This window comes from Centrocercus urophasianus, unplaced genomic scaffold, assembly GCF_019232065.1.
Source record: "Centrocercus urophasianus isolate 14NV4802_14NV808 unplaced genomic scaffold, USGS_Curo_1.0 seq_17, whole genome shotgun sequence".
Taxonomy (NCBI): Eukaryota; Metazoa; Chordata; class Aves; order Galliformes; family Phasianidae; genus Centrocercus; species Centrocercus urophasianus.
This window is the reverse complement of record NW_024884722.1, coordinates 12,004,514-12,028,843: the sequence shown is the minus strand read 5'-3', so window position 1 is coordinate 12,028,843 and position 24,330 is coordinate 12,004,514. Positions and strand designations below refer to the sequence as shown.

The 24,330-nt window shown below is 53.4% G+C and overlaps 4 protein-coding genes across 12 annotated transcripts in view; 3 read left to right on the top strand and 1 right to left on the bottom strand.

Annotated features, from left to right (window-relative positions):
- Window positions 1-10,190, top strand: part of WBP1L (WW domain binding protein 1 like) — a 49,384-nt gene extending 39,194 nt beyond the window's left edge. For all 8 annotated transcript variants that reach the window (XM_042818038.1, XM_042818037.1, XM_042818042.1 and 5 more), the window contains 2 exons: window positions 6,410-6,571; window positions 7,866-10,190. In XM_042818038.1, coding sequence (XP_042673972.1) covers window positions 6,410-6,571; window positions 7,866-8,605 — 902 coding nt within the window. In that variant the 3' untranslated portion in view covers window positions 8,606-10,190. The remainder of the gene's footprint in view (window positions 1-6,409; window positions 6,572-7,865) is intronic.
- A 1,553-nt stretch (window positions 10,191-11,743) lies between these two features.
- On the bottom strand, window positions 11,744-14,132 carry LOC122159954 (steroid 17-alpha-hydroxylase/17,20 lyase). The gene is made up of 8 exons (XM_042818064.1): window positions 13,821-14,132; window positions 13,588-13,726; window positions 13,212-13,441; window positions 13,020-13,106; window positions 12,713-12,922; window positions 12,346-12,515; window positions 12,172-12,275; window positions 11,744-12,059 (listed from the first exon to the last, which is right to left on the bottom strand). Exons 1-8 carry the CDS (start codon window positions 14,130-14,132, stop codon window positions 11,785-11,787), a joined length of 1,527 nt encoding a protein of 508 aa, XP_042673998.1. The 3' UTR covers window positions 11,744-11,784.
- Window positions 14,133-14,715: 583 nt separating this feature from the next.
- Window positions 14,716-17,830, top strand: BORCS7 (BLOC-1 related complex subunit 7). The gene is made up of 5 exons (XM_042818068.1): window positions 14,716-14,857; window positions 15,067-15,129; window positions 15,219-15,262; window positions 15,888-15,908; window positions 16,325-17,830. Exons 1-5 carry the CDS (start codon window positions 14,717-14,719, stop codon window positions 16,374-16,376), a joined length of 321 nt encoding a protein of 106 aa, XP_042674002.1. The 5' UTR covers window position 14,716; the 3' UTR covers window positions 16,377-17,830.
- Window positions 17,831-17,921: 91 nt separating this feature from the next.
- On the top strand, window positions 17,922-23,049 carry AS3MT (arsenite methyltransferase). Of its 2 annotated transcripts, none has more exons than XM_042818066.1 (11): window positions 17,922-18,505; window positions 18,675-18,745; window positions 19,627-19,754; window positions 19,824-19,974; window positions 20,053-20,189; window positions 20,825-20,894; window positions 20,982-21,063; window positions 21,148-21,279; window positions 21,354-21,496; window positions 21,992-22,126; window positions 22,883-23,049. In XM_042818066.1, the coding sequence occupies exons 1-11, from the start codon at window positions 18,256-18,258 to the stop codon at window positions 22,976-22,978; spliced, it is 1,395 nt and encodes a 464-aa protein (XP_042674000.1). In that variant the 5' UTR covers window positions 17,922-18,255; the 3' UTR covers window positions 22,979-23,049. The 2 variants fall into 2 exon arrangements, with proteins under 2 accessions (XP_042674000.1, XP_042673999.1); XM_042818065.1 differs by having other exon boundaries at window positions 18,358-18,381.
- Window positions 23,050-24,330: the final 1,281 nt, after the last annotated feature.

The window sequence follows — 24,330 nt, the reverse complement described above, 5'->3', positions numbered from 1 at the left end:
GCTGAGGGGCAGCACAAAATCAGACGGCTCCTGAGGCATCAAATACAGCAAATAACACTATGGAAAAGTATTTTACGTGGTGCAGTTGGAAGAGCAGTATGTGGTGCTTGGGGAATCGTGGAGCGTGGAGACGGGCAGCTGCAGCCCCTTGGTCATTGAGGTACCTCACAGCAAGCTGTGGTGCTGAGTGAGGATTCACATGTGCCTTATTCTGCTTCATTTTGGCTGTGTTAGCAGTGACACTGAGCCCTTCTGTTTCCAGTGAAGGGAAAAAAAATCATCTTGACTGTTTGGGCCTTAGTGGAAGGGTTGTACGGGAAAAAAATGTTCTGTTTGCAGGCAGCACAGTTGATGTTTTTGCTGATTTTGAGTGTTTTGCTCATCTCTGCACGCTTCCCTTTGGAATCTCTAGACAGCTCTTTTCCCCAAAAAGTGTGCTGCCAGAAAATGTTGGCAGGGATCTGCTTAGTTGCTGAAACTACAGCAACTGCTGTAACACGTACATGTTCCAGGTCAGCTTCATAACAGGAATTTGTTCCCAAAGACTTTGCTGCAGTCTCCAAAGCACTCAGTCAAATAACATCAGTCCTGTTTTCTTTCTAACCCCATGTCTTCAGTCTAACCAAGCCCTTTTCTGGAGGGGGTTTGCCCTGTTCCCCACTTTTCTCCCAGCCTCCTGCATGGCTCTCCTTGCCCTCCCTTTCTCAGGTGCTTCACTTCTTGCTGCTGTTATTCCTCAGCTGATGCTTCAGCCATAACAACAGTGTCTGCAGATTGATTGCCTCAAGTGCAAGATAAGCAAAAGATTTTTCTGAAACGCTTCTTTTTTCCATCTTTTTTCATGGCAGTGGAGGTATTGTGTATACTGGCTGCTACTCTGAAAGCTAGAAACCAGCTGTCATTAATATCCATCGTCTTTGGTTGGAGTCATCAATCTGGGGGCGAGTGAGCAGGAGCTGGAGATGTAACTTCAGTAACTTTTTCCTGCAGTGCTATCAGGCTGGTGCAGCCGTTCCACTAACATAAAACTGTCACTGGAAATCAGTCTTTCCCTTGTGGCTCATTGATTGAGCAGATGGGTTTCAGCCTGCTCTGGTTCCCCAGGACCAGTTAAAAGCACAGTTGCACACAGCATCGTGCTGGCACAAGAAGAGTTGGAGGAGGCAGCATGCTGTGTGAAACAGACAGGCGGGAGAGGACCGCATTGCTCGGCAGCCTTCTTTTTCCTAAGTGTCCATAGGCCCATGGCCTGGATCCCCATCTCACATTCTGGAGCAGCAGCACCAACTCATAGGGGCTTATGGCTGAAGAAGCAGGAGGTGATGTGGTCTCTGTGCCAAGGACACCGTAAAACCCACGTGCAGCTGAACTGTGGTACCGGTTAAATGTCTCCTGGTCTTGATAGTAGCGCTGGCCCTAGGAAAGACAGTTTCCTCCCAGCCGTGGCCAGCTGTGAGGCCACTAGTTGGGAGATCACATTTTCGTCAATGAAATTGTCCCACTTCTGTTGAGAACCAGCTCTTGTGAAGCCAAAGCTATTACCCAGATGCTTGTCAGGCAGACACAAAAACACTTTGCAGTATATTTTGGCTTTCTTTTAGGGGACTTCCTGCCAATAGAACAATGGCATTTGCCCAAGTTTACCATGAACTTGAGGGCAGATTTCTCTGTTCCTACCCTTGGAATGCTCCAGAAAACATGTTTTCCATTTTGCACAGGATAAAAGGAGCTTCCCTTTATGGGACTGCTGATGGCAGCATCTCAGGCAGCAAGCACAGTACTTGACCTCAGCATCAGAATGGACACTGCTCTTCACTTTTTTGTAGGGAGGGAATGCTCTGTTTCGTACTCAGGAGATAGATAGTTTATTCTTTATTATTCTTAAGTTTGGGCAAAGCTTGGTCTGGTTTGTGACCAGAAAAGTTTTCTCACAGCTCTAAGCTTGATGTATTCTTTCATGGCTGGTAGAATGTGCCTCCAGTGGATGGAGACACTCCGTTGGACGGGACATCCCTATTGGATGGGACACTTTTCCCAAGAAAGCTGCAATCATCACAGCCTTCACCTTCCTGAGTGTTTTCTTTGCTTGTGAGCAGTGGCTTTCCTAGGAAGTAATTCTGTTCTCAGGTCTTTCTGCAGTTCCTGTTTTGGTTTCCTGAGCTTGATGCTCATGGGAAGCTTGCAGCTTTTCTCTGAGCCTGTCTGATGCTGAGTAAGATGCTGGTGTTTCTGTCGTATTTCTATGAAAGCTTTTGATGCTCTGGCAGGGAAATCTCTTGGCAAAACTCAGCTCCTTGGCTGTGTCTGATTCACTCTTTGCTTGCATCATTATCAACCCATTGGCATCGCCAGTGACTTTGACGGAAGATAGAGCAGCACTTCTCAGTACTCAGCCTTTTGGGGATCATAGTGCGTCCACTTCTAACTCTTCCATAAACCAAGAGCAAGCCTAAAATTGCCTTGAAATCCAACAGTCTGCTGCTGCATGTTTAGCTCCAAACTGATGCTGTGCTGTTATCCGCCAGTGAAATTTTTTTCTCTCTACTTGTCATCTGCCCCTCAGACTGCTGTGAGTTTTGCTCCCCATGATCCTGACCTAATGGGAAATACCAGCTAGAGCTTTTCTCTCAAATCAGACAATTTTGTGACAAACCTGGCTGAGGATGCCTGGTGCCTCCCAACGGTTTCTCCTTTTGCAGTGACTGCCACAATAGCCCAGTGCAGTATAGCTGAACACAACTCATGTCCATATGGGCAGGAGGCACATGTGAAAGAGCGCTGGCAAAGCTTTTGAGGACAGTGAATACAACAAGAAGCCCATTTTTATTGGGCCTTTAGAAGCCCTTTCTTGCCAGGCTTCTGTTGCCTTTGCACATCACCCATTTTCAGCACAAGGCAGGGCCAGTGCCTGCTTTGCCACAAACCAGGTATTAGCTTGCACTGATGCTGTGCTCAGCCTCCACATTTCCTGTTCCCGTCATGTTGTCTTTGGATGAAATTTAAATTTCCCTTCTTCCCCTCTTGCCAGATGAGCCGTGTGTGCACGGGCCAATGCTCTGCTCGGTTTGCTCCCTGCTGCTAGTTTGAAGCCAAACGTCGCCAGGTGTACAAATGCACAGCTCAGCCCTGGACATATTCACTGTTCTCTCCATACTTTTAGACATAATATTTACACTTGGCCGTTACACGTAGCTTTATTTCAAACAAATGACTGTACTATATATTTGCTGGGCTTTTACAGTTTTTCTGTTCTGCAGCCAGCATTGCAGCTGTGCCCAAACTTCTGGCTAGGGCATGTTATGGAGCCTTTTATGGACTCCCAGCACCGCTCTGGGCATGCAACCAGACCTGCTCCATCTCCTGGCTCTGGCTCCTCTGCTCAAGCAACAGGTGAGCAGCTCAGCACCTATAGTGTCCCGTTCTGTTGCTTCCTCCATGCTGGGGAGGCTTATAGTCCTATGACACAGGCATGCCGCTGCCTGACAAAGTGAGGGAAAGCCCATAAAGAGGAAACCAGGAGCCAGGTGGAGCAAATAGATCTGGGGGCACACAGCGCTGACCCTTTGCCATCACCCAGGCAAGTCCTTGGGTGTGTGCTGAGTCAGGAGTTGAGTAATTCCTCGAAGCTCCAGGAAGTGTTGGTGGTTAATGAAACCAAGCAATAACGTGGTATTAGTGGGTTCTTTTTCTGGAAATTCCCATGAAAAACACCACTTTTTGTGCATTTGTGGTTGCGAGCGCTCATTGAGACCCTTGGCACGAGGATGGAGGTGTTGTTCCTGGCACCGTGACCAGATTGCAGCTCAGTAAATTACGATCTGTTTACTTACAAACGCCACCTGCGGTTTCAGTAGGATCCAGCATTAATTTATTAGCCTGAACTGCTGTACGCTGTTTACAGAGCTGCTGAACGTCGTCTTGCGAATGGCTGAGCTGACTTTGACCCCTATTCTGAGCTTGTGCACCAGTTTGTCTGCAAAGCATTTTGGGATTTGGAATGAGTAGAGAAGATTTCTAAATAAATACTTTTTAAATCCACTGCATGCAGGCTTGGGTGGGAGCAGTTATTCCCTGCAGAAAAATTCGGCTGCTACAGCTGAGATTGCTTAACAGTGGCAGTTCTCCAGAACATCCTAACTAAGTGCTGCTTGCTGCTATTGCATCTAGAGTGCTTGGGAAAGGACATGAATAAATGTGTTAAAAATCAGCTATGTTCATAACTCGCTGAAATCCCTGGATAGCTGGGTGTAATTTTCCATTGTTTTTGAACGGATGATCACGGATTGCTCTTTGAATATAAGGAGTACTGAAAGATGAACTGCAGGCCTGCTTTGGCACATGGTGACGTGCTGTGTGAGTGACCTGGTTTCCATGAGTTGTTCTTGCTTCCTCGGCCAGTGAGAGCTGAGGAACCTTCCCTTAGCAAGAGCTAAAATATTGGTGGGACTCTTCAAACTGACAGTGACTGCAAACCACAGCGTGGAATCATAGATCATTAAGGCTGGAAAGGCCAGCGAGGTCATCCAGTCCCACCATCAGGCCATGCCCGTGACAGCTCTAGATCATGTCACACATTGCTACGTGTCTTGAACACTGTCTTGAACCACTGTCTAGGGACAGTGACCCCACCACCTCCCTGGGCAGCCTGTGCCAATGCTTCACCTCTCTTCCTGAGAAGAAATTCTTGCTACTACCCAACCTGAACCTTCCCTGGCATAGCGTAAGGCCGTTACCTCTCATCCTGTCTGCCTGACCGGCTTAGGAGGGAAGGGAGGACTTCAGCAATCCCTGGAAAACTTTCTGAAAGCTTTTGTAGGATCAAGGGGCGTTTGGAGGGCAATAGACATCTCTTTGCTCAGTTTGAAGTGAGTGTAGAGGGCATCTCAAGTGCCTTTTTTTTTTTTTTTTTTTTTTCCTTTGCTTCTGTAGAGCAGAGGTCTGGCTTCTTCCTGCCCTTCTTCATAGGGCTGAGCAGGCTGGCTAGAAAATCTGCCTGGGAACCTTGATTTCCAGCCAAGCAGAAAAAGAACATATAAAAAATAAATTAAAAAGGAGCATGCAACACCTTAATTTGATAGCAAGTTCTGATAAATCTGAGTAGGAGACAGAATCTGGTCCATTAGGGAAGCAGGTTGTGCAAGGCAAGGGAGAGATTTCAGTTTGCTGTGCCAAAATAACGTGGGGATTTGGGTTACGACACAGGGAGGTGCAAGTCCCTGCTCAGAACGCCTGGAGGCACAGCGCCAACTCACCTCCACCAGCGCGGGGCTCCGACACCAGCAGTGCAGGTTGACTGCACTTTGTCCTGAGCCAGAGCAGTATTCCTCTCGTTCTTCACATTCCTCAACTGTTCACCTTTCCCCACCCAGCTCTTAGCAAAGAAAACATTTCTAATCCAGAAGGAGATGCTGGGGACATGGAGGTATTGTGGTGTTGGGCTGGAGGATATTATTAGGGCAGGTTAGTATCGAAGGGCGGAGTGACCACGTTGGAAATGGGCTTTAGCATTGGCTTTGCGTGCTTGGGAAGAGGAAGCTGTAGCTTTTTTGATACGTCTCTGAAACTCATTGCTAATATATGGCAGCAGGGAGGCAGCTTTAAAGGAACGGGGGTTTCTTGGTGTGTTGGCAGGACTTGGGCAAATTCGGGAAGTGCTCGTTTTAAATTTCCTTCCTAAGAGCACTGTGTGTCCTGTGACCGTGCACAGAAACCAGCCGCGGCCACGGGCAGAGCAGAAGTTGGGTTTCTTGAGGATTCAGGGCGAGGGGCTGGATTATAATTTAATTTTGGATAATTTAAGACATTGAATACAAAAATAAGTTTTAAAAATATTTTGAGACATTTATGTAAAAGGAGTATGTTTTTGTTAAACATAACAATGGAGGATTTGGGCTAGAAATTAAAGAGCAGTGCAAACAAAAGGAAAATGTAGTGCTTGGGGTTTTTCTCTTCTTCTGTGGTTAATCTGCAGAATGTCTTTTGTGTCTTGATTATTATTTTGAAACCAGTGTGGCTGTGGGAGTCAAATTCAATGGTAGTCACTGATCTGCTTGTGTTTTTTTTTTCTTTGCCAAAAGGAAGAATTTCCAGTGGGTGGGATGGGTGGGTGGGTGGATGGATGGATGGATGGATGAATGGATGGATGGATGGATGGATGGATGGATGGAGGAGGAGCCTAAGCTCCATATTTTGCTCCTCTAGAACTGTAACTGAAAGACACGCTCCACGCTGCACCAAGGCATGTACAAAATTACCACATCCTCCCAGAATATCAGTCAGCCATGCAGAAGCCTCCCGGTGCACAGAACCCAGACTTTCTGACAGTTGTCCCAGTTGTGTTTGTCCCAGTTGTGTTTCCTGGGGTTGGATGTGGCTCTTCATTGTGATTAACCCTGCTCTCCCTCTGCAGGGTTTTGGCTGGTGTGGACCATCATCATCATCCTCAGCTGCTGTTGTGTTTGCCACCACCGCCGCACCAAGCATCGTCTGCAGGCCCAGCAGCGGCAACATGAGATCAACCTGATTGCTTACAGGGAAGCCCACAACTATTCAGCCCTGCCGTTTTATTTCCGTACGTACCTCACATCTCTACCTGGCAGTCATGGGGAGCAGTGGCTGGGCTCAGCAGGAGGTGGGGGCGGCTCTAAACTTAGGGCATAGAATGGAGGGGACATGTTTCAGCTTCTGAATGCATCTGAGCCCTCCTAAGTCTGGAGTTGAACAACACCGGCTGTAGCACGTGTTGAATCCACCACTGATTAGGCTGTATGTGTGCAGCGATCGGCTGGGTGTCTTCCTGGGAAGGTTTTTAAAATACTTCCTTCAGGATGCTCCTCCTTTTCAGCCTGCACTCGTTGAACTCTTGCCCCAGCAGTGCTCTACTCCCCAGTCCAAAGGCTGTACAATTACACATGGAAAACTGCAGCGCTGTCTCTAAATGTTTCCATTATTTAAGCCCGTTCTGTCTGTGTAGATTATTTTGTTGCCTGTTATGGAATAAATAACATCTTCCTTAGATTTGAGGTAGCATAAGAACAACAAATTAGCTTCTGTTGACAATACTGCCAATTTATTCTGGCTGCACCAGGAAAGCACCAGAATCCAGCACTGAAACAACTATAAGCCCAGCTCCTAAGTTTCTTGTTTCTTGTTTCTCTATATTTATGCAAAGCTCTGTGAGATTAAATCTTTGCTCTTTAAAGTGGAAGTTCAGCTGAGAAGGCAGTGCTGGAGGGGGCTGGAGGTGAGTTACCTCCCAGCTTGTCCCTCCAGCCAACACATGCTTTCCCTTGAGGAGTTTCATGAGGGCCCTGTTGGGATATCGTAGAATCATGGAATCATTAAGGTTAAAAAGACCCCTAAGATCATGCAGTCCAAGCATCAGCTCATCCCACCCGTGCCGACCAGACCACATCCCCCAGTGTAACATCTCCATGGTTCATGAACATCTCCAGGGACGGTGACTCCACCACCTCCCTGGGCATCCTGTGCCACTGCCTCACTGCTCTTTCTGAGAACAGTTTTTTCCTGATTTCCAGCTTGAACCTCCCCTGGCACAACTTGAGGCCATTACACCTTACAGGGAGGTAGTGACCTGGTACATTTAGGCGTGGAACTAAGAGCCAAGAAACTTTGCTGCTGTTCCCAGCTGTGTTCATCTCTTCATGTATCTGCGCCCTCCTGTGCTGTGATTGCTGTTCCTCAGAACACAAAGCATCTCATTGATTTGAGTTTCAGCATTGCACGTAAAGCCCATTGACCTGCTTGGTGGGAGGGTGCTGGTATGGCGCGCTGACCTACATTAATGCCAAGTTTCCTAAGAAAGGCTGCTCAAAAAATAACTTCTTCTTGCCTCCCACTTTCAGGGTTTCTGCCAAATTATTTACTACCTCCCTACGAGGAAGTGGTGAACAGACCGCCGACCCCCCCGCCTCCATACAGTGCCTTACATCAGCAGTGTGTCCCAGCAGGCAGCAGTAGCACAATCCCAGACACGCCGAGAAACCTGCAGCCAGCACAGAGCAGCTCGGCGGTGCCCAGCGGCAATCACAGCAGTACTGACAGCACCGGGTCCCCCGGCCTCGGAGACCCCGAGCCTTCCACCGCCGCGCTGGTCGAGCGAGCAGTAGCCAAAATGCAAAGCGTGGAGCCCGGCGGCACCAGCATGGGAGCAGAGCTGGTGGAGAGGGCCGGTCCCGAGAAGGATACGGAGTGCAAGGAGGAACTGCTGAAAGGTTACAGCTCGGAGAGCTTGGAGCAGAGCAGCGCCATTCCCGACGCCAAGGACAAGACGCCGGGCAGGCAGCGCCGCTTCACGGGCGACTCGGGCATCGAAGTCTGCGTATGCAACCGGGGCCATCACGACGATGACCTCAAGGAGTTCGACGGGCTCATCAATGATGCTCTGGACGGGCCCCTGGACTTCTGTGACAGCTGCAGCGGCCGCCCGCACGGCGACGAGGAGGAAGGGCTTTTTAATGCCACGGAGGAGCAGCACCGCGAACACAGCCACCACCACCTGCCCCGGCAGCCGGTGTGTGTACTCTTGAACACAATAAATGAGCAGGACTCTCCAAACTCCCGCACCAACAGCTCCCCCAGCTAAGGAGGCAGAGCGGGAAGGAGAACTGGGGGGAAAACGAAGAAACAAGCGAAATAAGCAGATAGAAACTTTGAAAGGAGAAAAAGGTGATATAACCTTTTTTGTTCTTGTTTTTTTGTTTTTCTTTTTCCCCCTCCAGTGTAATTCGGGGACTCGTCCCGAAGGCCCGGCTTGCGGGGACGGGCTGCTCTGGATTTCGTTAATCATGTCCGTTCTGCTCCGTGGGGCCGGGACTGTTTGTCAATGAGACCTTCTCACAAATGGAACTTTTCCAATGGTGATTTTGGTGATGGTTATTATGAGTTTGTTGGTATTAGTTTTCCAGAACACTGCTTTATCTCGCAATCAGTAAAGCTCAGCAAATCTCACCCTGGGAGGATACGAAATCACCACAGCGCTTCAACCTCCAGGTGTCTTCCCAGAAGCAAGCAGCTTCTGACAGTGCCGGCAGTCAGTAGCCCAAGAGTTCTGGTTTGCTATAGTGCTCTTGAGGCATTGTGGGTTTGGGGTTTTTTTTCACTCTTTAGGTTTGTTTTGGTTTTTTTTTTTCTTTTGGTGTTAAACTTTCCCAAAGCTGATGAATGCCTCAACACATCAGCCCTATAACCTCTGGTGCTTCAGTGTTCAAGACAGCAGGTAGGAAATTTCCCACTTGAAGCTGGTGGCGGAAAGACCAGTTTCTTCCAGGAGTGTTCGTCTACCACAAGCAGTCTGAAAGGAGATGTTTTTCAGAAATTTGCCTTTCCATGTAATTTTCAAAGACAAGTGTATTCCTTCAATGCCTCCAAGAGCACAGCTAGAAGTAGAATCAAGGCAGCTGGGTTGCCTTCCAAGTACTGTGGTCTCCGAATGACCTTTTCCCGGTGTGCTGCAAAAGGGCTTGGCTTTATTTTTTTTCCTTATTTTTGCACCCTGAGAGCAGCACACTCGAGTTAAGATGACAAAAAAGAAGAACAGGGCTCTCTTTGGCCAGTGTGCCTTCAAGCTTCAGCGATGCATGTTGAACAAATGGAGACGAGAGCTCCGTCCATTGCGAAGGGATGACTTACCATGTAGATGTGGAACACCTGTGCAGTATTTTTTTTTTTGATCCAAAAGTTTGGTGCGATTCTGATGTTGACCACTTAAAGAAAATGAATGTCTGTTTTCTTTTTTCTTTTTTTTTTTTTTTTAATAGTGGCAACTGGCTACTGTATAATGTCTGTGAGCGTGTGTGTGTGACTGCAATCCATGCATGCGAGTCCTACTGGTAATATGAAAACCTGCTGTAAGACTGCAAGAAAATTTACTGTAGCTTTGCTTTAATAAACGGTAGAGATTTTGTTAGTAACAACCTGAAGGGAGAAACAAAATGAGCTGAAAACTAACATTCCCTGGTGTGCTCGTGTGGAAGAGAGCACAATTCAGACTGTGTATCTTGTTCTTGGGTTATCTCCCCATCCCTTTTATAACTATGGTCATCCAGATCATTGCTATTATGGGGAAAGAAATTGAAAACTGAACTCAGTCATATTCAGATTTGATTGATTGAAAACCAAAATCAGTTTCAAATAAGGTGGAAACCAAAATATAATGCCTTTTCTGATAACTCGCCTCTGTGTGTGTGTATCATTCTGTGAGTCATAGAATCATGCAGTGGTTGGGTCGGAAGGGACCTTAAACCCAGCCAGGTCACCCCCTGCTGTGGGCTGGGTGCCCTCCACCCGGTCAGGGCCCAGCGCCCATCCAGCGCAGCCTTGGGCACCTCCAGGGATGGGGCACCCACTGCTCTGGGCTCACTTCCCCCCGAGCCTTTCCCCTCCAGTGAAACAACTGATGGACAGCGTTTGTCTGGGAGTGCCAGGAGCTCAGGGGAAGCTCCTGCCTTTCTGTGGCTGTGGGAATCATCTCAGGGTGTGAAAGCATGCCAAGCCACCACCTGAAGAGCGATGCGCTCCCACACCACCAGCTGTGCCTCCACCCTTGCACACGAGGATGTGCGTCAGAGCCAGCGCTCGGCCCACACTGCTTCCTGCCTGCGGCCTGGGAGCCGTGCAGGGTCACCTCTTCCTCCTTCTGGCCAGGCCATCCTGCTGAGCCCTGCTGCTGCCCGAGCACCTCAGTAGAGACACAGGCTCGTATCTCGTTTCTCCCCCATTTAAATGTCCCAGGTAGTCCTGGACATGAGATGCAATACCACCTGAGCGGTTACATCAGCAGGGTCATTTCAGCTGCTTGTGACAGATCGGCCAAAACCTGGTGGCTGCTGCCAAGGTCCCCCCCACTGCCCACAGCACGGTCACTGCCAGCCCCCAGGCTTGGGTTGCTGGTGTACAATTGGAATAAAGCTGGAGGGCTCAGCCCGGGCACTGAGGGTCTGCTTGTTTAGGGTCCCAGGAGCCCCTCATTTCCTGAGGCAGGTGATTAGATGGGGAAGCCTGGCTGCTGCCATCCAAATTGAGAGAGAAAATGTAAAGCAAGCATGAATAGAAGAGTTAGCAGCAAGGAGAGATTAGCTGTGTGTTGGCTCTCCTGCCCACTGCCAAGAGTTAAGGTGCAGTGTAAGCACTGGGAGAGAGGGAAAGTGGAGGTGTGCAGAGGTACAGGGTTAAATATTAAGAAGTCAGATAATAGAGGACCAGAAACCTAGTTGCACGCTGCCCTCGCTGGCAGGGTATGGCAGCTGGCTCCTACTGGGAATGGGCTCAGCATGCACGTGTGCAGAAATGTGTATGTGCATGCATGTGTGTGTGGGCATGCAAGAATGCATTTCTGTGCCTGCACGCACTTGCAAGCACACAGCCACGCAGGTGCATGCAGTACGTGCCTGTGCACAGCGGGAGGCACACAGGAGCTAAAAATGTAGCAGTGTTTGAGCTGTTTCCTTCTTTCCCCTGCACTCAGCAGGTTTCCAGCCACCTGTGGCACCCAGATGCCTCCCCCCCCCCCATGCCATGTCCATGTGGCAATGTCTACAGCCCTGCAGAGGGGCCATGCCCTCAGCTCAGCCCAGCACTCACATGAGGTCTTGGGGCCATCTGAACCCTCCCACCTGCACTACCCTCTGTCACCCGCCCAAAAAGCAGCGTGAGCCGTGCTGGGTGGGGGACAGCTTTATTCCGACAATCTCACATCCACGAGGCACTCAGAGCGCAGTCTCTATGGCATGCACCCACTCCATTCCACTATCCAACTACCCCATATCACCCCACCATCTCACCCCTCCAGGCTTCCCGCAGCCTGGCCTTCACCCGAAACTTCTGCACCTGCAGCACGACACCGAACTTGCCCTCCAGTGAGGGCAGGGGCTGATCCTGCGGACATTCGAGTGTGAACCTCTGCAGCACCCAGGCCAGGAAGAGGAAGAGCTCCATCTTGGCCAGGACTTCACCCAGGCACACGCGGATGCCGGCCCCAAAGGGCAGGTAGCTGGGAGAGGGTGAGTGGATGTGCTGGCCCTGCTCATCCAGAAAGCGGCCTGCAAGGGTAAGGGGCACCGCTGGGGATGGGGATTTGCCCCTTCTGACTGAGACCTGCCCCAGTTCATCATCCCTCCCACCTGAGCTCTGGGCTAAGAGCTCACAACTCACCAGGGTTGAACTCCTCAGGTTTATCCCACTCCTTCTCATCGTGGTGCACAGACCAGAGGTTGATGACCACTCTGGCGCCCTTGGGGATGGAATACTCACCGATGCTGTAGAGCAGACACAGCATGTGATGGACGCTCCCTCCCCAGCCTCTGCCCACACCCAAGTTGGTCTCACCTGGTGTCAGCGAGGGACACGTGTGGGATGAGCAGGGGGGACACGGGCCGGATGCGCAGCACCTCACTGATGGTAGCCTCCAGGTAGGGCAGCAGTGGGCGGTCACTGAGGTGGGGGTGACGTGCCAGGCCAATCTTCTGGTCCATCTCCTCCTGGATTTTCTTCTGGACCTGCAATAGGAGGGAGCCTGGGAGGGGTATGCTCTGTGCAAGGAGCATCTCCAGCACACCGTGGCAGATAAAGGCAGAAACAAAGCTCTCACATCCCTATACCACTTATCTCTAAAGCCTGACATCTCCCCCAGCATCGCTCTTTCCCAAAGCCTTCTGAGATGGCCCTGATGCAGGAGGGACCCCACAGGCCGTACCTCAGGGTAGTGGAGCAGGTAGAGCACAGCCCATTTGAGCACAGTGGTGGTGGTTTCCACGCCGGCCCCAAAGATGTCCCCCACCGTCATGAGGAGGTGGTCATCTGTCAGCTCCAGACCTGGCTCAGGAGGGCTGCTGTTCTCAGCGTTGAGCCTTACTTGCAGGAGGGCATCCATCAGATCCCTCACAGTGTCCCCACAGAACGCTTCCTGCCAGGGAACACGTGTGAGTTGGGCTGTCCCGTGCATAGTCCTACAGCCCAGCTCCAGCAGTTGCAGCCCCAGGCATCCCCTGCCCCTTCAGCACCTTGTGTTCAGTGAACTTCTGCTGGAGCAGCTGGTCCCTGACCTTGAGGCATCGCTTCAGCAGGGCCAAGTCCCTGTTGGGGAAGATCTGGGGGAGAAAAGCCCCAAGAAGGTTCATGTGGGATGATGCATTCCAGCCCCTTCCTCTATTTCAAAAGGAAAAGGCCCACTTGGTTGCTGTGCTCCCACTCACCTGCAGCCAGGGGAAGATGTCCACCAGGCTCTCCTTGGCTACAGTGTCCACAATGCCCTGGCTGTACTCCAGCATGGCCTCGAACTCGGGGTCCCCACGCCGGTAGGAGGAGTTGAAGCAGAGGGAGCAGACCACGTTGGTGACAGCCCGCGTGAGCTCTGGGGCCATGTCTAGGGCCATATCCTGTGCAGCACCGAGTGTCTCACACAGGGACGCAGCCTCCCGACAGACTTTGGATGGAAGGAGAGGGGCAGTGAGCTCTAGGGGCGGCCAAGGGGGGAAGGAGGGGGAAAGCTCCCAAGCTGCTTCATCAATTCCCAATTATTTGCCCCTGGCATCCCAGGAAACCCAAGCATGGTGAAAACCAAACACTTACTGATCTTCTCGAGGGCGACTGAGCCCTCCCCAAACATGGAGAGGGCGGCATGCACCAGCTTGCGCTGGAACTTCCAAAGGGGACCGTAGCTGGCAAAGGCGATGTCCTTGCCCCCACGGGACAGTAGGTCCGTGGTCACCTGCGGGACACGCAGCCACGGGGTCACCCTGTGCAGCATCCTCACCCCACACCAGGGGATCCGCCAACGCTGTCTCCGTGGCAGCATGACTTACAGTGCGAGGCCGTCCGGCGAAAGCCTTCCCCTTCTTCAGCAGCACCTCCCGGGCGTGCCTGTAGCTGTTGACCACCACCACGTAGTGGGAGCCCATCCATAGCCCGTAGAGGCTGCCATAGCGACCCTGCAGGCGCCAGAGCCGCAGGTGGAGCTGCGGGTGCCCGGCCAGCTGCAGCAGGCTCCCCACCAGCGGCAGGGCTGGAAGGCTCCGCAGCCGCCCCATCCCCGTCCCCTTGGGAGCCTGACTGCATGACAGCCTCCAGGCGCAGAGCAGGGCCAGGGCAAGCAGCAGGACAGCAAGAGGCGGCATGGTGGGATGGCTGCGGGACCGTGTGGCTCCAGGGCCTTTATAGCCACTCGGAGGCATCCCCTTGACCCTGGGATAGGCTGGGCAGCTTATCGGGGAGATGGCGGGGGGGTGATGGGCAGCGGGCCAGCACTGCAGCTGGGGTGAAGGCAGCGGGGCCAGCAGTGCTAGCGGAGCTCTGGGGATGCTCCGGCTGCAGCCAGCGCGGCGGTGGGCAGGAGGGGTCTGGGGGCTGTTGCCGCTCTGGGAGACCTTCCAGGTGCATGGGCTGCACTGGACTGTACTGGGCGGCTCCGAGCGGAACCGGGCAGCCCCTCTCAGCACTGGGAAGCACTGGGCAGCCCTGGGCAGCCCTGATCATCGGGTAATAGCGGTCAAGACCGAGTAGTACTGGGCACAATTGGAATGACCGGGCAGCTCCGGACGGCTCCGGGCATTACCGATCAGCACTGGGCACTGGGCGGCACTGCAGGACAGCAGCGGGCAGCACAGAGCAGCGGCATTGCGGAGCCGCAGCGCGTTCCCGGCCTTTCAGGCCCGCGGCGCTCGCCGTAGCGCAGCCGTGGGGCGGGGCGGGGCGCGGCAACATGGCGGCAGGGGGCGCGGCGGAGGCTCAGGCGCGCTTCGGGCATTCGGTGAAGGGACTGCTGACCGAGAAGGTGACGAGCTGCGGCACCGACGTGATCGCCCTCACCAAGCAGGTGCTGAAGGGCTCTCGCAGCGCCGAGGTGAGCGGCGGGGCGCGCGGGGGGCGCGGCAGGACGGGCCGGAGGGGCGGGGCGGGGCGTGGCGGGGCCGGGCCGGGCCGGGCCGGGCCGCTCCCGTCCCCAGCCCTGCTCTCCTGTCCCCACCCCTGCTCTCCCTTCCCTTCTTTCCCCTCCCCTCCCTTCCCTCCGCTTGGCGCTGCCCCTCAGCGCTCCGTGCGTTCCTCTGCCAGTTGCTGGGCCAGGCCGCCAGGAACATGGTGATGCAAGAGGATGCCATCCTGCACTCCGAAGACGTAAGCTGTGTTTGTCTGCTGGGGCAGCCGCGGTTCTGTCAGAGGCGGCTGCTGTCAGAGGCTTTCATTCTCGATCTTGTTTTCCACAGAGTTTAAGGAAAATGGCCATAATAACCACGCACCTGCAGTACCAGTAAGTATGGACCCCTGGGAATCTGAGCGGAGCCTTTTGTTGATTTTCCTTCTTTGTAATTTGTGATTCAATGATTCTGTAAAGATCTGTGGAGCCACTCCATGCAGGCCCGTTTGCCACTTCCCACAGTCGGGCACACCATGGGACTGCGACTGTAGAACTGTTCTAGTGGGAAGGAACCCCTAAAGGCCCTCTGATCCCACTTCTCTGTGCTGAACAGGGCCACCTCCAGCTCCATCAGGTGCTCAGAGCCCCTCCAGCCTGACCTTGGGTGTCTCCCGGGATGGGCAACCACCACCGCTCTGGGCAACCTGTGCCAGTGCTTCAGTACTCTCCAGCCCCACCACATCCACTGATATGGATGAGGCTGTTTGGAGTGAGAACTGTGATTTTTTGCTTCCTGTGCGCCACGCACTAGGCCTCCTGTACCTGTGTGTGATGCTGAGAGGGAGAAAAGAGCCACTGCTTTCTGGTCTGGGCATAATCCAGACACATTTGGAGGTTTTGGCCTCCTGAGCTCTCAGTCCCTTTTCATCAGTATCACACAAAAGCTGTTTCTGAGATTTTTTTTTTTTTTTTTTTTTTTTTTTTTTCTAATGCTCTTTCCTATCCTTTTTTTCTCTAGGCAGGAAGCGATTCAGAAGAAGTGAGTGCCTAACTGAAGAATGCCGGGCAGACATGGGAAGCAGCATGTCAAGGCCAATGGGAAGGCAATGAGTGATTGATAGAGTAGGGGAGGGGAGAACACAACTGGAAATTTTTGCAGCTGCCTTTGAAACAGATGCTGGCCCAGCAGGATAAGTTTTCACTGCTGTGAGGATCAGTACTGTGGAGGGCTGAGAATTTGGGTGAAGAGATGATTTATGCTAAGCTTCCATTTGTTTCATTAACATACACAGGAGCACAAAGAGTGAGGTTTGCTGTGAGAGGATAGGGAGTAGGGCTGGGGAGATCCAGGCTGGGGAGATCCAGGATTTCTTTTTTCTGTAATGTCAGTGCTAAGACTGTTCTGGGTGCTTAAGTACAGATCTCACTGTGAACCTCTTCTTATTTTGTCCCTAGTGTGGAGCAGTCATCAAACCTGAGGGACCAGCTGAGTCACTTGCTGAAATGAAGCCTAGCTGAAGGCATTGGACATCTCCACTGGCTGTCCTTTTCCTCCTGGGCCTGGGGCTCAGACCTGTGTCTGGATGGTGCTGAATGCCAGCTGGGATACACACAGAGTGCACATTCCTGAGTGTGCAGGCACCTCTCAGGTGTTCCCATCCACATCTGTATTCAGAACACTCTCCTGATTCCTTACATCTAACTGGAACCTTAGCAGAAACTTCACTTCTACAACAGTTCCTGTGTTCCTTTTCTTATCACGTGCAGTGTGAGGTGCTCAGCCTGTGCCTGTACCTCAGCACCTGCATTGTTCAGCTGATGGCCCTGTGTTGAAATGGTTTGTCAGCCCAGAATGCGGCATGTGCTGCCCATCCAAAGCCTTTTGTCTGTATGTCCACAGCAGGATGATTTTTCTTCCCATCCCTGCTGAGTCATTAGCTGTCTGCTGTAAGATGATGAAATACCTAACGATCTCCAACAATCGTAGAGCTGGGATTTTCATACAATATAATTTCTCCTCCACCCTCCCAACGAAGTGTATGAAATAGAGCTGCAAGTTTTAAATACAGAATAACTACAGCTACAGGACCTTATTTAGACACTGGGATGATGGGTGTGCTTTATTTAGGGCCTGTTAATCAGTGGGAGCTGTAAGTGGTTGGGTGGGTGTAGAGGTGCTTCAGCGTGGACTGAGGTGCCTGTCACAGAGCAGAATTTTAGAAAGCGTGACTCTGGGCAGGCACCACTGAGCCAGCTGGACATGACTTTGTGAGCATCCTGCTCTGAGCTTATCTTACTTTTTGCTAAGCCAGAATTTGGAATGTCATCTCTTTGCCAGCGCATCTGCGCTGCTTTCGGCCTTCAATTGCATTCCAGTTCTGGCTTGCTCCTCCAGTTCTTGATTAAGCAGCCTTGGTAGTGCTGTGTAGCTGTCAGATTGGGAACGCGTCCAGAGACGTGGCTGGGATGTGGGCAGTGAGGGGCAAAAGAATGTCAGGAGCCTGTGTATTCAGTTCTGCATTGCTCTGTCCTGAGGTCTTAGTGTCTGGGTTCCTGCTTGCTTCTCGGTGAAATGAGGTGCAAGCTATAAATACTACGCCTCGTTTTTCTTGAGTCTCTTATCTGGAGCACTTGGAGCACACTGGAAGCACTTGTTTGCCTGAGTGTGCTTTTCATCAGCTGATAGGACAAGAGCATGGATCAGCTTGCCACATTCCTGCAGTGTGGTTTTGCTGATGTGCAGAGCCATGTGGCTTTGCCCTTGCTGCTCTTCCAGAACCACTGCCTGCCTGCCCTCAGCTTGCAGCGCCCAATCTGTGTTTCTGTCGAGGTGTCCAGTGATACTGTTAGCTTTTCCTCTGCACTGTGCCTCTGCTCAGGCAAGAACGCAGCCATGGAGGGCATGGAGAGGCTGTGGTGATTTGCTTTGTTGTTATAAAAGCTTGGTTTTCTACACCTTAAGTCTGTAATCTTTTCGTCTCTTGTGTAAGGTTACCTTGATAGCAGGGGTTGTAGCCTGCACTGTGTGAGGTGACACCTAAACAATGGGGTGCCAGGGGATATTTGTGCCCTGGGGGTTCCTGGTGCTTGGATCAAAGCTGCCCTTTGGAGCAGTTTCCCTGGAGCTTCTTGAGAATAAAAGAGCTGTCCCAGGCACTACCATGCTGCAGCTGTGTGTGCTGCTGGTCACCCTGACCAGTGTGGAACAGCATGGCATACTCCTGCTTCACTCCAGGATCTTCCTGTGGACACAGTGTCCATGTTGCAGGTGGCTTATTCCCCACCAGAGCTCCCATCTGCAGGGGTTGGAACCTCACCCTGTGGTTTCCCTGCGTTTGGGCAAGCAGGAGGTGAGATGGACTGCGCTGTGAGAGGGACAGAGCTGGATGGGAATGGCTGCTGGTGCTGGCAGCAGGCAGGGCTGCATGCTAGGGTTTGAGGCCTGCTGGGAACTGACCTCGGGAGGGAACAAAGAGCCGGGGCGGAGCGTGGCCAAGCTGCAGCTGGAAGCAGTAAGTCGCACTTCAGGGTGCTGGGCCCTGTCCCAAGGGGAACCCTGGGAGACATTGTGGAAGGAGGATTTGCCGTACAGGGATATCTCTGGCAGGGATGGGTTTGGGGTGTTTCAACTGGGGTGTTGGCAAGGGGTGTTCTTCCCACCAGGATGCGGGTCTGGGGCCTCCCTGGGGTTGTCAGATGGAAGCAAGGGAAGCGTTCTGGTATTTTGAGGAGCGGCTTTGGGAAGGGCCTGTAGTGGTGCCCGTGCAGTGGCATTGGCACCAGCTCTGTGCTCCTGTTGCTGCAGTGGCTGCTCCGTGCAGGGACTGCGCCCCCGAGGACCAAATCTCCCAGGACCAGATCCACCACGAGGTGCAGGTGAGGGTGTGAGCGGGGGGTTGGGAAGGAGTGCTGAGTGTCAATGGTTTATGGGCTGGTTCGGCCCGGTTCCGTGGGGAGCGGGGCGGGGGGAATCCATGGATCCGCGCCTCCGGAAAAAAAGGAAACAGGGCCCCAAAATAATTAAGAACAGCGGCAACGATCTGAGGAGAAACAAACTAATTTACTGAATACAGTATTGGAATGCAAGATAATACACTATTATACAATATAATCAGAACTGAAGCTAATAAATCAAATATAATGAGAGAGAGAATGTCCAAAAGCTGGATAGGCCTCACCACAACGCTGAGGTGAGATGCACAGTCCAGTTGAGCAGCAGGGAGATGGGAGCAGCGCCCACGACGAAGAGCAGGTGAAAAAGAGCCCATCAGGTGAACCCTGCCAGGAGTTAAACCTCCTCTTGCTGACCACAAAGTCCCCTGGGGAATGTAGTTCTTCTTCTCTTCAGGGCAGGTACCCAGGGCTTGAGCATTGACAGTTAAACTCCCAGTGCCCCACATGAAGTTATGATGCGGAATACCGAAAGCCAAAAATCACAAAAGCATGACACTGAGTCAAGGCAAAGTTGACACAGGACAAAGTTCACTGCGGGATCCTGGTGAGAGTGCTAGGGGCAGGTGGATGCTGCCAGTGGAGTTTTGGAGCAGCATTTTGCGCATCTTCATAATGGGGATGGGAAGGGACGAGCAGGTGAAGCTGGGGAGGGTTGGGATGGAGAAACGTGTAATGTTACCCAGATTTATAGCTGCAGAGGGCACTGCTGGCATGTGCAAGCTGCATGACCTCAGGTTGGTGTGTGTGGAGGCACGATGGCCCAGCTTGCTGCAGTCAGGTGGCCCCTGTGTTTCCTTTGCCAGGATTACTATGGCAGAGAGCTGCAGAAGTCAGAGGACCTGAAAACCAACGCCTGCATCACACCGACCAGGCCCGTTCCCAAGGTGGTGAGAGATGCTCTGCAGCGTGTCCATGAGGAGGTGGTGGCCAGGTGAGCCTCACACTTCCCCCCCGTGCCACCTCCCATGGACTGCACCCTCACTCAGCCCAAACCCCCCAGGTACTATGGCTGTGGCCTGGTCATCCCGGAGTGCCTGGCATCCTGCCGGGTCCTGGACCTGGGCAGCGGCAGTGGCAGGGACTGCTACATGCTGAGCCAGCTGGTGGGGGAGCAGGGCCATGTCACCGGCATCGACATGACTGAGGCACAGGTAAGGCACAGGGCCACCCACGGGATCACCTCGTCCCCACCCTGAGTCCTGCCATACTCCTTCCCTTCCTCCTCCCAGGTCGAGGTGGCGAAAAAGCACATTGCCTATCACATGGAGAAGTTCGGCTACCAAAAGCCAAACGTGGAATTCCTCCAGGGCTACATGGAGAACCTTGGTGATGCTGGGCTGACTGATGAGAGCTATGATATTGTCATGTAGGTACCCTGCAGAGATTGTACTGGATTTGCACCCACATCCCCAAGGGGTCCATTTTGGAACCGATGCTCTTCGGCGTCTTTATCAATTATATAAACAGTGGGATTCAGTGCACCCTCAGCAAGTTTGCTGATAACACCAAGATGAGTGGAGCAGTTGATGCAATAGAAGGAAGGGATATCATCCAGAATGGTTTTTAACTAGAAGAGAAGAGATTGAAGTAAGATGTTAGGAAGAAATTCTTTATTCAGAGGGAGGTGAAGCCCTGGCACTGCTGCCCAGAAGCTGTGGGTGCCTCATCCCTGGAAGCATTCAGGGCCAGGTTGGATGGAGGCCCTGGGTCCTGACCTGGTGGGAGGAACGCAGCCCACCATAGGGGGTTGGAACTGGACGGGCTTTAAGATCCCTCTAACCTAAGCTGTTCTATGATCCTATGTACATTCCTGCTGGGCTGCTCACTTCAACAATGTGTTAGGAAATTAAAAACTAGAGGTAGGATCTAAGCTATAGCCCGGGAATATGGAATTTCCCTTTTTCATGGTTGAATCTTGCAACGAGTGATGGACTATGTGCAGCTGGTGGTGCTGAACAAAGGTGGTGATGCTGCAAAGAATCTTTGGTGTTCTCCTTCCAGCTCCAACTGTGTGATCAACCTCGCCGCAGACAAGAGGGCTGTGCTTCGGGAGGCCTACCGTGTGCTGAAGGTAGGGAGCCAAGTGGGGCTGGGATGGCTTTGCTGCAGGTGCCTGTTCAGTCTCATCATCTCCCATCCACTTCTTACTGCCTTTCAGCCTGGAGGGGAGATGTACTTCAGCGATGTCTATGCCAACCAGCACCTGAGTGAAGCCGTGAGGAAGCACAGGGTGCTGTGGGGTGTGTAGGGCACTGCAACACATGGGATGGGCAGCCTTTGGGTCTGATGTGCATGGTGTCACTGTGCCCATGTCCTTGTCTCAGGAGAGTGCCTGGCAGGAGCCCTGTTCTGGAGAGACTTGTACAGCATTGCCAAGGAGGTGGGTTTCAGCCCTCCGTGCCTGGTCACCGCCAGCCCCATCACTGTCAGCAACAAGGAGCTAGAGAGAATCATTGGTGAGGGTTCCACCATCTCCATTTGGTTATGAGAACTGCACTGGGACTCCGTATACAGTGCCTTTCCCTTGCAGGTGACTGCTGCTTCGTCTCAGCCACGTACCGGCTCTTCAAGGTGCCAGGGAGCAACTGGGCTGGGCCAGGCCAGGTCATCTACAATGGTGGGATTGTGGGGCATGAGCGAGAGCTGGTGTTTGATGCCAACTTCACCTTCAAGGTATGGGAGGCACATTTGGACTCCCAAAGATGACACTATGGAAGGTTCAGGTTGGACATTAGGAAAAATCTATTCTCAGGAAGAGCGGTGAGGCATTGGAACAGGCTGCCCAGGGATGTGGTGGGGTCACTGTCCCTGGAGGTGTTCATGAACCGTGAAGATGTGGCACTGGGGGATCTGGTTAGTGGCATGGTCAGAATGGGTTGATGGTTGGACTGGGTGATCCTAGAGGTCTTTTCCAACTCAGTGATCCTAAAATTCCATATAAACCATGGGAACTGCAAACAGGGCATGGAGAGGAAGTCAGAGCTGTGCAATGTGTTGGGGCAAAGATGGGAGTAGTACGTCCCTGGTGCTACACCAGGTGGTTTGCAGACAGTTGTGGGTGTATCTCCAGGTTTTGGACTGGGCTTTGAGCATCATCTGTCTGGGCAGCTGGGGACCCCTGGGCTACATGTCCCAGGCTCCAGTCCCATGATGTTTTCCTTTCCCCAGGAAGGAGAAGTGGTGGACGTGGATGCTGAAATGGCTGCGATATTGCAGAGCTCCAGGTTTGCGGACAAATTCCTGATCCAGGGTGGTGGGACTGATGTTGCTGCACCACAAGGCTGCTGTCCTGGGAAGATGAAGGTTGGTAGCTATGTGCTGAGCTCTAGGATGGGGACACTGCTGCTGTGTGCTATCACAGGGCTACCCTAAAGTATCAATGGGTGGTCGCATGACACAAGGAGGCCCATGTTCTTCTGGGCCCAGCAGGAGCCTGTGGGAGACTGGATGGCACCTGGTGCCTGAGTTTGGGCAGATCTACCCCTTTTGGATTTGCTGAGGTTTATTTTGCGTCCAGAGGGGTTTGTTGTGGCTTGAGAACCCTTCATCCCCTGCACATGTCTATGGGGGACACTGGAACTAGTGGCTGAACCCGCTGGAGGTCTCTATGAGAGATATCTTTCCTCTAGGCAGGCGGTGGCCACCCCCAGCTGCCCCTTTCTGCTGCTGTGAGCTTGGCCCTGGCTGACAACCCTGACCCTGCAGCTCCTTTATCTGCTGGCAGCCTCTCCTTGCCCCTTCGTCATACTTTCAGCCTCAGCTGGCCCAGCTGGGGCTGTGAAATAGGGGTCACTGACAGGCAAAGGAGATAAAGCCCTGCAGCTGTTTGTCCCTGAAACACAGTCTTGCATTTGACTCTTTGGTCCTGTCCAAGCATTTCTCAGTTAAAAGCACAGTGAAAGTCCCAGAGAAGCTCTCAGTGTCCCCCTTATGGCATAGCAAAGTGAATGGACTGATCAGCTGTTGCCTATGGCGTTCTGCTAGGGTTTGGAGCAAGTAGTGGGGAAGTGCTGCTACCCCATGGCCTGACCCCATCCCTCGTTGTTCTCTACCCTCCAGGAGAAGATCTGTGACCCCTTCCTGTTGCTGCAGCAGCGGGCAGCCCCAGCTCCTGCCTGTGGTGCTGCCAGGACCTGCGAGCCACAGGGCTGCTGATCGGACAGCGATGTCTCCACAGCGTTGGGATCGGGGGGGGCCGTGGCTTCACCGGACAGAAAATACAAATAGTTGAGCAGTGTGGCTGAGCTGGGGTTTGCTTTCTTGCCTGGGGGTGAGGGTGAGCAGCACCTTGGGGACCTCCTCGTGCGGGACGTCTTACCGCCCTGCCCGGCCCCTGCACGGGGAGCGCTGCGGACCAGATGCTGGACGTGAGCTCACAACACATCGAATGCCTGGTTCCCACACAGGGCATGCCGGGGCCGGGCAGGGCGGCTCCAAAGGTGGGGGAAGAATCTTTGGGAGCCCGCAGTTCTCAGCCAGCGCTTCTGAGAAGCAAAAGGCGCAGCCTAGCTGCTCTTCTTGTTTTAACCCCCCCGCGCCGACCTCTGCATTTTCTGCAGCCGGCCCCGGGGCACGGACAGCCCCACCTCCCGCTCCTGGAGCCGGGATTCCAATCCCTGCCCCGTGCGGTGCTGCTGAGCTTTGTTTTTTCCCCGCACTCCATCTAGCGGGGAGCTCCGCGTGCAGCGCAGGCGCTAAGCCTGCAGGTTTGTGCAGGGAAATGCGGCGGTTCTGCAGACCCGGCGCTGCGGAGGCCGTGCTCCGAGTCCTGCAGCCACGGGCCCTGGCGCTGAGCGGCAGCGCCGTCCCAGCCCCGACCGAGCTCAGCCATATGAGCATCCCCACCCCTCGTTGTGCCGTGCGTGTCCGTGCCAGGAGCGGTGCCCGACGGCCGCAACGAGAGACTTCTGGCACCTGAATGGGGCGAGCCTGGAGATGTTCGAGAAACGTGGAGATCTTAGCATCGTATGACCGTTATGGTTGGAAAAGGCTGCTAAACCCAACTATCAGCCCGCTCTGCGCGGTCTCGGCGCTCCGCGGGGGAGGCGGCGAGTGGCCGCCAGGGGGCACTGCGCGACCGCTGAGCAAAGAGAGGCGACGGCGGAGCGGAGCCGGGGAACGGGTAGCGGCGCGTTGTGGGGCGGCGGGATGTGGGTGGAAGGCGGCGGTGGCGGCGGCGGTGGGCGGGAGGACGGACGCCGAGCGGGCCCGTCCTGTTCTGTTTTACCCGCTCCCTCCCGTCCCGTCCCGTCCACTCGCCGCGCGCAGCACGCGCCGGCTCCGACCCGCCGGCCGCTCCGCGCCCTCATTGGTCGCGCCCCTCCGAGGCTCCACCCCTTCAACCCTCGGCCGCGCCGCTATTGGCCGCCTCCTCGCGGCCGGCTCCGCCCCCCACCGCCTGGCGTACACACCGGAATCACGCGCCCCTCGGGCTGAGGCCGCGGTAGAGGCCGGCGGCAGAGGGCCGGACTGACGGCCACGCCCCCTTGCCCGCTCGCGGGCGGCGC